The 12,412-nt window shown below is 39.5% G+C and overlaps 1 protein-coding gene across 2 annotated transcripts in view; it reads right to left on the bottom strand.

Moving 5' to 3' along the window:
* Positions 1-12,412, bottom strand: part of adamtsl3 (ADAMTS-like 3) — a 179,126-nt gene that overhangs the window by 136,865 nt on the left and 29,849 nt on the right. For both annotated transcript variants that reach the window (XM_053683431.1, XM_053683432.1), the window contains exon 3: positions 5,926-6,045. In XM_053683431.1, the coding sequence (XP_053539406.1) occupies positions 5,926-6,045 (120 nt within the window). The remainder of the gene's footprint in view (positions 1-5,925; positions 6,046-12,412) is intronic.

Here is a 12,412-nt window from a genome sequence, read left to right as displayed (position 1 = left end):
CCAGTTTTCCCCGTGACCCTGAAAAGGATAAGCGGTATAGAAGATGGATGGATGGATGGATGGAAGTGCAGGAACATCCTCAGATGATGGATAAGCAGGCATAGCACAAAGGACAGAGCAGATTTTTCTTGTTTTTCTGCTAAGTGAAAATTTACAGTAATATTAATAGAAATTGTCCCTCAAGGGGACATAAATGGAAATATTAATTACAAAGCAGACCTCTGTCAGTGCAAACAACCCAGAGATACTTTGCAAATACACACTGTCAAGTACTGTAAGTTAAACACACTCACACACCATGAGATTGTCAGAATAAGTTCTGGCATATTTGTCATAACAGTAGGCGGACTACCTTAGCATCATCTTTATGCCACCAACTCTCTGCAGCAACAACTCACTCAAAGGTCAATACATTACATGCTCGCCCTAAATCAACTCCGGACAGGCTCTCAGCACATGCAGATCCCTTCAACAACTGCGCTGGGAACAAAGTCCAATAAGGGAATGAAGTGAAGCTAGGTTTCCATAACAGACCCCAAAACAGCTACGGCAGGGGCACACAGCGTCGCTGCATTAACAGCCATCACGGCAGAGTCGTGTAACGGCCAGAAAAGTCTGGCATACCTGGACTTGCCTAATAGAGAGGGCTAAATGAGGCTGACTGGCCTCAATTCCCCTTTAAACCCTGAAGGCGGTAGGAAAATGTCTCCAGCCTCATAGAACACCTTCCTCAAAGGAAGTTCCACGCTGTCTCGAATTACAATTAGAATTCTTATTGGTATGCGCCGGATATTTCAGTTTTGCATTAAGCATTAAATATGGATGGCTTTCACATTATTCAATGATATATCTATATCTTAAATTGTAGTTATAGCCAGGAATCATGCTTGTTGGTTTATTTTAGTAATTTTTTTTTTTTTCAAAAACTGATTTATTATAATTAAGCAATACTGCACAAGCAAGTGTGCTGTTACAGTGAATATCCAGGCCAATCAGGCCTAGTGCTCAAGTAATCACAGCCATGATGATATTTAGTACAAAATCACAATTGTGAGAGTGATATTACTTTTATACAACAGTTCTAGGGCTGGACAATAATTCATTATCAATATATATCGCAATTATAAACACATTTCCGATATTTTGACATAGATTACAGCATTTGTCACTGTCTTACGTTCAGAGCGCAGGCATCAGTTCATTGTATTCAAACCAGGCAGAATGAGCACAACACATTTAGCTATGTACATGATGACATACACCACTGATATGTAGCCAGTGCTCAGCAGTGGTAGGCTAAGCTCCAATGCGGCAAGTTTTAGCTACAAAATGAGTACTCCTGACCGCAATACAAATGCGACTGAACGGGCTTCCACAAGTGAGGAGAAACAGAAGAAATAGTTGATAAGAGATGAAAGACTAATTCTGTGGTATGGAAGTGGTTCGGCTATCTAAGATCTGATAAACTTCAGGTTTCAGTGTGCTGTAAAATGTGCCAGAGAGTGATGCGGAATAGCAGCAGGAACACATCAAATCTGTTCCACCATCAGAAGTAGTTTCATCCGATAGAATATTCTGAGAGTCAGAAGATGAGATACCATAACAGTTTAAGCCAACCTGTCTCTGAAACATCACCGCTACCTCCATCACCAGCTGTGTTAAAAGAGAAACCCATGCAGCAAATGCAGATGGCTGCATTCATGCCTTATGACAATCAGTCTAAATGTCATAAAGACATTACTATGGCTGTCACAAACTTTTTGGCTAAGGACATGATGCCGTGGGTTTCAGGAAAATTATGTCAGTCATCGACCTCAGATACGAGCTCCCTGGCCGGAAATATTTTTCACGCACAGCTATACCTACACTTTATGGTGAAGTTAGAGAAAGCGTGGAGGAGTAACTGAAGTCAGTGTCATATTCTGCGACCACAGCTGACCTGTGGTCAAGTCAAACCTCAGAACCATACTTGAGCCTGATAATCCACTTTATTGACCAAGATTGGAAGCTTGTCAGCTTATGCCTCCAGACGGTTTACTTTCCCGAGGATCACATGGGCAAAGCAATTTCAGCCAGATGTATGAATGCGCTTGCCACCAGGTCTGCATCACCACAGATAGTGGGACCAATACCATCAAAGCTACTGAGCTGAACAGATGGACAAGACTACAATGCTTCGGGCATCGATTGAACTCTGCTATTGGTAAGTTATACACAGTTAATATACATTTGGGTATTATGTTAAGTTATTTTGCTTAGGGTATGAGCATATATTAATAAAATAATTACAGTAACAAATAGGCGATATGTTTAACACAAAATAGGCCTAACCTAAACGTAGCTTAACATTGCAGTGCTTGTATGTTTTTTGATAGCTATTTTTATATTCTTTATATTTGTTCATATTCTTTTTATATTCACACAGTTTTATGCTTGCTATATGGTTGTTGCATGCCATGTCATAAAAATTTCATTGAGCATGTGTTATAAAACACTTGAGTTGAGGTACTCTGTGTTGTGTAGGCTATGACTACAGAGCCTTGCACTGCAATCTTAAGTGGCTTAAAGCATAAAGCTCCATACCAAACCCAGACACTAGATATTACTTAGTACTTAGTTGGCCTGTAGTTTTGATTAGGTGATTTCATTCCCCCAATTTTTTTAAGTGACTTTATAGGCTATTAATTTATATTTATACATATATATTGTATTTGTATGGATTCATACATACAGCAATTCTATCAATTAAATTCAAAGGTGTTTTACTGGCATGGAAACAGATTTTTACAGATGCCAAATAAGGTGTGAAATAAAAACAAAAAAATGTACGTAAGCAGGAGAATTGTGAAATATAAGTACAAGTGACAACTATATATTGTAATATCTTTTCTCTCTCTGTCTACAGAGAAAGTTAACCAAGACAAGCGAGTAGACAGAGCAATATGGGTCTGTAAAAAGGTGGTGGCTGCCTTCTCCTACTCCTGGAAGAAGAAACGGGACCTTGTAACTGCTTAGGAGGAGTATCACAGCTCATCAGTGAAACACCAACAAGATAGGGCTCCCATCAACAAATGGTGAAGAGGGTTATGGAGCAGAAAAGGGCCATCACAGAGGTCCTCTCAAAGGACAAGAAGACCAGGTCGCTGGTTCCTACCTGGCAAGATGTGGACGTTTTAGAGTCTATAGATGCAGCTCTAAGCCCACTACATGAATTCACTGATGCCTTGTCCGGTGAGTCCTATATCAGTGTGTCATTCCTAAAACCAATGATGCATCTCTTCAACATCTTGAAGGAAGCAGAGGATGACACAGACCTCACCAGGACAATAAAGACAACAGTGATGGGATACCTCAACGAAAAGTATGATGACCCAGCCATGGATGATCTACGTGACATGGGATGCCTCATTGACCCAAGATTCAAGCTTCAGTACACTCAGGAGGAGAACAGAGAACACATCAATGAGAGAGAAGGGATGCTGAAGGCAGATATAGCTGTTGTGGTAAGGGAAGAGGAGTCTAGAGAAGAAACCATAGCAGATGTTTCTGCAGCAGTTCCACCAGCCAAGAAAACAAAGCGGTTTCTGGATAGCTTTTTTCAAACAGGTCCACCACTACTAACAGGGAAGGCACAGAAGGCTCTGCTGTACACAGAGTGCACAGCAGGTAGATGAGAGAGAGCTCTGCAACTAACTTCTGTCTCCAGATGCTGACAATGACTCAAATCCTCTGGATTGGTGGAAAGTCTATCAAAAGAACTTTCCCAGAGTAAGCCACATGACAAAACATTACTTCTGTATTCAGGCCACAAGCTCTCCCTCTGAGAGGGTTTTTTTTGTACAGGTGGCAACATTGTCACATGTAAAAGGGCATCTTTGAAGCCAGATAATTTAGACCAGCTTGTAATTCTTGCCAAAAACCTCTACAGGCTGTCATAGGGTGTCATCAACCCTCAACAATGTCCCTGCCACAGCAACATGTGTTTTTGTTGTTGCTCACTCTTTTTTCTGTTTTCTACAGCAACTCTGATCACTTTTCATATTTTTTATCCTGGCTGAAGCACTTTTGAAGCACTTATTTATAAGAATAAGATAATCAGCCTATGCTGTAGTGTAAAGTTAAAGATATTAAGATTGGCAAAGGTGAAGTTTTATGTTTATTTGACAGTGATTTCACATTCCTTGTTTGTATGTAAATATTTGTATTTGTAAATACAAATAAAAGGTGAACATTAATTGATTTGTGCCGTTTTTATTTCTAAAATATTGTATAGTTTTATAGGAGGTTTCATAGACTTGGCAAATTCATTATTCAGAAGTTTGTAGGTACAGACATCCATTGTGGGCGTTCTTGGCATTTTTTCTGAGGCTTTTATATTGTTCATATTAAGATCGAAATTATATTGTATCAACCGAAATTAAGAAATATATTGTGATATAAATTTTTTAAGAAATTAATATTGCTCAACTCTCATTTCATACACAATATGGCCAAATATTCTGTTTATTTTTGCTCTGTCAGCACAAATTGTTTTCAATGAAGCCACAGCTGGATAGAGCGATATATGTTGCCATGCAACGCACAGACTAAAGGTAAACTCACACATACAGCAATTTTATCACAGCAAGTCACCAGTCGCTGTACTATGAACTCGCCAGTAGGCGTTCCTACTACTAGTTGCCATAGTAGGGTGGCGCAACTAGCACTTTTGACAACAAACCAGTTTTCTTGCTGCTAAAATTAAACATTCTGGATAGAGAGCATTTTTATATAAAATTCACCAGTGTATATATGCATCACATTCTATGAGATGAAGGAGAAGCAGTGTCTGCTCTTTGCCATTGCGGCCATCTATCTTCTGTTTCAAAGACAACGTGCCAAAAACAACGTGAACATATATAACCTTCCTGTGCATGGGGTCTGCAGATATCATATATCTATATATCTATCTATCTATCTATCTATCCACCTATCTATCTATCTATCTATCTATCTATATATATATCTATATATATATATATATATATATATATATATATATATATATATATATATATATATATATATATATATATATATATGTATGTATGTATAATTTTTCAACATGTTGTCAGCAGTGTTTGGTTCTATTATGGTTCAGAATGAGCCACTGGATGCCTGCATTTCAGTTTCATAATGAAAATGATGCTTCTAACATGCATATGAAATCTTACACAGATATTTATTTAATCATTGTGCTTAGTACCATATTCCTCTCACTGCGATTATAAAATTCACAAAATGTCATTAGTCTTTTTAGGATTTAACTGAGCTGCCCTCAACTGGTCCTCAGTTTGCCTTTTACTTCCTTGTATTTGAATATCATAATGGTAAATGGTCTTCACTTATGTAGCGCTTTTATCCAAAGCGTTTTACACTGTGTCTCATTCAGCCATTCACACACACACACACACACTCACACACCAATGGTAGCAGAGCTGCCATGCAAGGCACTAACTTGTCATCAGGAGTAACTTGGGGTTCAGTGTCTTGGCCAAGGACACTTCGACATGTGGAGTCATGTGGCCCAGGAATCGAACTGCCAACCCTACGATTGGTGGATAACCTGCTCTACCACTTGAGCCACAGCTGCAATATCTTGTTTTAAAAAATACTATGCTAAAGACCACAAAACACTAATTTCATCATATTCTCCTATATTATTTCATATTACATTGCTTACATTCCTGTGATTTTTACATGCAAGCATTTTCCATTATACTACACAGTGTTAAGCATATCGGTATTGGTAAAACCTTTGACTTTGTGAAGTCTATAACTTTAAATGCTAGCACTTAACTGATCCCAGCCAGATCTCAACCACACAGACAATCTAAATGAAATGTTTGTGAAGGCACCATTACAGTGCAGATGTCTAATGCTTACCTGATCATCATAGCGATATGTGAGATACTTCTCTCCTGTTGTGTCCTCCAGAAAGCTTCCTTGTGGAGAGAGAGCGAACTCAGGCAAGAAGTATGCACTCTGAGACTGACTTGATTCTGCCTGTAGAACAAAATAAACCATTAGAGCCACATTGATGTTTTACATCTGGTTTGCACAGGTATAACACTAAGAGTTTTCATGAGTCTTTGCTCCAGCACACCTCTTTTCACTAATCAGCCTAATATGAAGCCACTTATACTGAAACTGTATTACAAAATACACTACACACTACTCACAAACACATGGGTTGCTATTAGGTATGCCTTCCTTGTGACTACATTGCCCATTTTATCAACAAAACACATTCAGGAGCACATCTTTTGCCATGCATTATCTCTCAGCCTTCCCCTGCTCAATCATTATAGTGACCTCCACTGGACCATCATCCATCCATCCATTTTCCATATCGCTTATCCTACACAGGGTTGTGGGGAGTCTGGAGCCTATCCCAGGGAACTCAGGGCACAAGGCGGTGGACACCCTGCACGGGATTCCAATCCATCACGGGGCACAACTGCACACACATTCACATACTAAGGACAATTTGGATTTGGAAATACCCATCAGCCTACAACACATTTTGGACTCAGGAGGAAACTGGAGTACATGGAGGAAACCCCTGAAGCACAGGGAGAACATGCAAACTCAGTTCACACAGGATGGAGTCAGGATTTGAACCCCCAACCTCGGGGGTGCGAGGCAAGCATACTAACCACTTAGCCCAACCTCCCGCCACACTGGACCATAACTGGCGAGATATTATAATATCATAACTGGGGAGATATTATAAACACCTCAGTAAACACCCATCAAACTATGAGTGTAAAAAAAAATTTTTTACTTCCCATTAAAAATGATCTGAGAATGATCCAACTTCCAAAAAAAACAAAACAAAAAAAAAACAACAAAAAAAACCTATTATATCTGTTCAGAGATGATCCAGTGGGGGACCTTTCAGCTGATGGATGGGGTTACAAATTGTGCATAGAATTATATGAGGTACAACATGCACTTGTAAATGTATGATACATGGTGTATCACCTAGTTTAAGTTACCGATAACTAGAATATTCTATATTCTATAATATAAAAGTTGTACCCAATAAAAAGGTAACTCTGAATATTAACAAAGTGAGTTACTGAGTTCAGGTGTGAACCCCAAACACTGATAAATAACAGATACCTGCACTGGTTAGTGTGACTTTCTGTTCACATTTTGCATTTTATTTTTCCACTCATCAGTTATCATATTACTAATTATATTCGAACTGCCTCCAAGCCAGTAGTCACTAGCCGTGATGGAGATCCACATTTCTTGCAGAGTTCAGTTCTTATTCCATCTACTCCAGCCAATCAGGGCTTTGGCAAAGCGTTGATTAGCAGAATCAGATGTGTTTAATAAGCAACAGAGCTAAACTCTGCAGGAATGTAGATTTGCAGAACCATAGTTGGTGATCACTGTATTAATCTAATAGACATTAGCAGCTAAGGTTCTGTGTCAGTGGGCCAGGTTGTGGGTTAAAATCACATGTGATTAGATTAGGTTGAATCCAATCTAATGTGCAATTTGTTTTAAATGAAAGTGTCTACTAAAAACAAGAAAGAAAACAGGAAGTGCATTTATGATGTTAAACAGAATGCAGTAAATATGAAACAGCATCATGAAACTATACTCACACAGTATTCGGACTATAAAAAGCTTGATGATACATGACATGATTCAAGGTCTGAGCAAGTGACTTTAACCAGCATTACACAATAACATGTAGGTATTTATGCCCTCCCTGGCCCGGAATGTATTATACACTAGTATACAGCTCTTCTGTTCATGGTTTAGAAAGGACACGTTGGAGCATTAATCAGCTTCACTTAGCTGAAATGGATGTCGTTCATGAGTCTCTTATATCATTATGCTATTGCTCCAACCTTCGTCAGGGAACCACAATATGCAGCTTAAAAATGATTTAGGAACTCATCGACCACAGCACCTGCTTAGCAACCAGATCTGCATCAGCCTAAACAAACATTCACATTTTTTAATTCAGGCAAAGGCCCATTTTGCTCAATGGGTCACCTAGAACAATCCCAGAGCCATGCAATCCTGCCAGAGAAGAAATTCCACCTTACGCAAAAGGCTTTACTCACAAAAGATTAGCAGCAACATACACTCAGAGCACAAGTCCTCAATCATGGCAGCAATTTTCAAGCACAATGAACTCACTGTATTTAATTCACAGTATGGTGGGGATTAGCTAAACAGGCTAGCCACACTCTTCTAAACAATTTGTGATGGTTTAAGAGGTTAAATAATTATAGAGGAATCTCTTGAAGGACACAAAAGGTGTTTTCTCTCGCCATTTCCTAAGGAAACATATTTGCAAATGAGAATCTAGCACCACACAGTCAATCGCTGTGCATAGGGATAGAGATTGTGTTAAGAGAAACAGTGCCTAGGAATATATTTAAAGCAGATATGCAGCTGCCAGCTTTTAAAGGCACTTGCTTTCATCAGTGACAGTCAGTTCTATACTGACAGGCCTGAATTAACAGCCTGCTGTGTGTGTGTGTGTGTGTGTGTGTGTGTGTGTGTGTGTGTGTGTGTGTGTGTGTGTGTGTGTGTGTGTGTGTGCGTGTGTGTGTGTGCGTGTGTGTGTGTGCGTGTGTGTGTGTGTGCGTGTGTGTGTGTGTGTGCGTGTGTGTGCGCGTGCATGTGCCTAATGCTTCTGAAAACTCTTATATGCCTTTTCTTAAAACTTTTAAACTGCCTTATATCTATGAACCTACTTTCTCTTTTACACACACACACACACACACCTGCTTTATTTTCCCCTGGACCGTCCCTCAGCCTAAACAAGTCTACTCAATGACCTCTCTCTCCAAAACTCCCTTAAGTACCTCACCATCTGTCTGTACTCTTAAATACACACACACACACACACACACACACACACACACACACACAGACACACACACACACACACAGAAGCTACCCTCACTAAAAAGTGATCCAGGATTTGGGTGCTGCGATAGAGGACGCAAGGGAAAGCAATCTTCCTCACCTATTAATCCTCTGTCAGCTATAGAAGAGCCAGGTAGCCCACACAGAGCGATGACAAACAGAGAGACAACAAATGCACCGGTATGTAAAGAAGTGAAACATGCCAGTATATATTATAGACATTAACAGATAGCTGAAACCCACAGGAAATGCAGCTGCAAAAAAAATTCATATACACAGATGTGGCATCTACTTAATTAACCTAATATGGCTCAGAGAGGGTGTCTTTATTTTAAAAATGTTCTGTAACAAACTGTACCCAGTTGCAACAAGATGTCCACACAATTATATCATTAATTATTTAGGCTTTTCGATAAATCTTCATTATAATGCAAAGGTGGTGTACCTTTGTACCTTCCTCTCAGGCCACTGCATTCTCATGAATCCAAAAACACACTCAGAAGTCAAAAACCATGAGACACAGCAACAACATCTAGGAAACAAGGAGTTAAGAAAAAAAATATGACACTTGGAACCAAAGTACTAGGAGAGCTCCTGAAACCAGGGAAACACAAAAACACAGCTTAGGACTGTAATATTAAACAGGCAAAACTTGCCAGCACCACACGATTAACTGTACACATACCAACTAATAGGACAAAATGGCAGGCTGCTGGTTGTATTATATATTATACAGTATAATGTATATTTTTGAGGACAATGGTGGATTTATATAAACAGGGGTTTTGATTATGATAAACAAATTAAAAGGTACACTTTTAAAGGGTTTTTCAATAGTTAATGGTTCTTTGCTTCCAAAAGTGGCTCTATTTGGAGATATCTCTCTCTCTCTCACTCTCGCTCGCTCTCTCTCTCTCTCGCTCTCTCTCTCGCTCTCTGTCTCTCTCTCTCTCTCTCTCTCTCTCTCTCTCTCTCTCTCTCTCTCTCTCTCTCTCTCTCTGCACAGACTCAACTTTGTTGTTGGGTTTCATATAAACCCTTTAAGTATTCCCCAGAGAGAACTTTTAGCGGTTTTAGTTTAAAAAATTTTTAGTCGAGGACAGAAAGCTCATCTTATACTGCGCATTAGCAGCGTTGCCTTTTTAGTATATTGTTTGTAGTTTTTCTTCAACATATTAAATTGCTCTAGATATGCTGTTAAACCCAACTGCGCATGGAGAAGAAAGTTCTATGTTGATGGGTGCCAAAAATGTGCCTGTGCAGGAAAAACCCATTTCAACCAGCTAGATAGCCAGCTACTCTACTAATTCATGGCAACTTTGCTGGTTTGGCTTGAAGAATCTGTGATACATCCAAGGGAACTGGGTGTGTCTCAAATATGATTGTGATGGACATAAGCCCAATGTTTTAAATGGGATAGAAAATGGATGGTTTTCAACCAGGTTGCTGCATCTCCTTGCATCTGCCGTCAAATCAAGCACAAGAACAAATGATCATGTCATGTTCAGATGTGAAAACCAGGGTTCACATTTATCAAAGCATGCATAGGACAAGTTATAATTCTGTATGCAAGAACTGCCTGTACATAGTAGAATTTGCTATTTGAATTTGGGATCTTGGGTCAATAGTGCAAATGCTTTACTTTTGCGCCAGTCTTTACGGTTACATGTGTGGAATACATTGACCCAATAACATTTGGAAAAGCTGCAATGGTGTGAAAACCCCTCCTTATTGTTGTCTATTCCGATGCTGTAGTTGGAAATGTACTGCAGTGTAATGTCTTTCAGAATGAGCGATATGAATGCAGGTAAGACATGATATTATTCTGCTCATAGTTGGTTGGGAAATGCCAGACCTGTCACTAATTTCTCACTGAAATGTGACTAAAAACCCTAGAGACTTGAGTGTGCATGGGGATGCTATAGATGGGTTTTGTCGTCCTCTCCAAAAGTGGGGCAGGTTGCTGGCAGAGATTGCAACAGGCACAAAAAAATCTAATGATGCACCACTCATAACTCTCAGCAAAGAGGTTTCTCAAAATCTTCAAGCAAGTCATCATTCTAATCAATACTCAGTTTACTGCAATTACACTTTTCTACCACTAGGGCTTTCTGTATACGCATGATTAGGAGTAGTCCTAAATATACCCATATCCATACTCACAAGAAGCACTTTCTTGTTCAATCAATTTCTCAAACTAGAAATGCGCATACACAATGTTTATGCACAAAACTATGCATATACACACAACTATGCTTGATAAAAGAGACCCCAGAACTGCCAAGAAGTAGTAAACAGGAAGCTAAATCCATAGCAGGCAAACAGAAGGGCGGACATGACTGAAGATTTTCAACTTAGATTCAAGTCCAAAACTAATGTATTATGCATTCAAAGATTTCACTTCAGTGTTCCTTTCCTTCAGGAATTCAGACTTAAACTTTCTCTGACCCCTTTAGAAAAGATGGCCGCTTTCTCCTCAATCAAGCTTTGTGTCATGCTGTGTTGATAACAGATAGAATCAGAGGCAGTGAACCGGTTTTATTTAGCCCTGCATTGCACAAACTCATTACACAAGGTTACTGGCATTTACAACAGCAAGCACAGGTGCGTCTATTTTATACACCGCCACGCTCTAAGTTTCAGCGAGCTCTCGATTAGGAAACTATGGTCGCATTGTCTGTGTCAAGCCGCAGAGCCAAGCGCTGAGTCGACATCCATGGCACGAATCCTCGTTGTGAAGATGAGATGTGAAAGGCTCTGCTTTGCCTAGAAGAATGTCTTGATTCTTTTAGAAGGAGCTACGCCCAATAAAATCAAGACAGTCCTGGCAGCTCGCAGGCCTTATGTAACCCAGCATGCTTTTCTTTCGCCTGCTACGGCCGCTCCTGAGTCAGGTTGGGGTTCTTAAAGTACAGAATGATTCAGATTAACATGGACAGTATAGAGAGAGCATGAGAATGTATGTCATCAGTTATCAAAAACGAATAAAAATGTTACTCTGCTGATCCTGATTATTTAAGAATACATAATTTAAAACAGACAAATCCATTGTTTAGCTGTGTGAGAAATCCTCATATGAAACTCTAATGTATCTGAATATGCTAGTGCTTTCATTTTCAAATTGAAGACACTGTGTATAAGATGTTTTTCGATTGTTGCCTACATTGAACTCCACCTAATTTTGCCTCCATTAGTACATACCTAATATTCCCCTGATGCTTTCGGTCCATATGAATGTACTGCAGTGCTGGATTGGGACATAATTTCAGGCCTGGAGTCTCACACTCATCCAGGTTACCCCATACACCCAAAACAAATTTTGAGACCACTGACTATCCTTTTTTTTCTTTCGTAAATTCAATTTATTACACATAGTATGGCCATCCCATAAACAAGCAGCCTAGAGCTACTGAAGCAGTCCTGATTTATATCAGCTTAAATAGGTCTGCACAGACCATTATACCAAGCA

Source organism: Ictalurus punctatus, chromosome 10 (genome assembly GCF_001660625.3).
Source record: "Ictalurus punctatus breed USDA103 chromosome 10, Coco_2.0, whole genome shotgun sequence".
Taxonomy (NCBI): domain Eukaryota; kingdom Metazoa; phylum Chordata; class Actinopteri; order Siluriformes; family Ictaluridae; genus Ictalurus; species Ictalurus punctatus.
The sequence above is the reverse complement of the archived record's forward strand: the minus strand, read 5'-3'. Positions and strand labels throughout refer to the sequence as shown.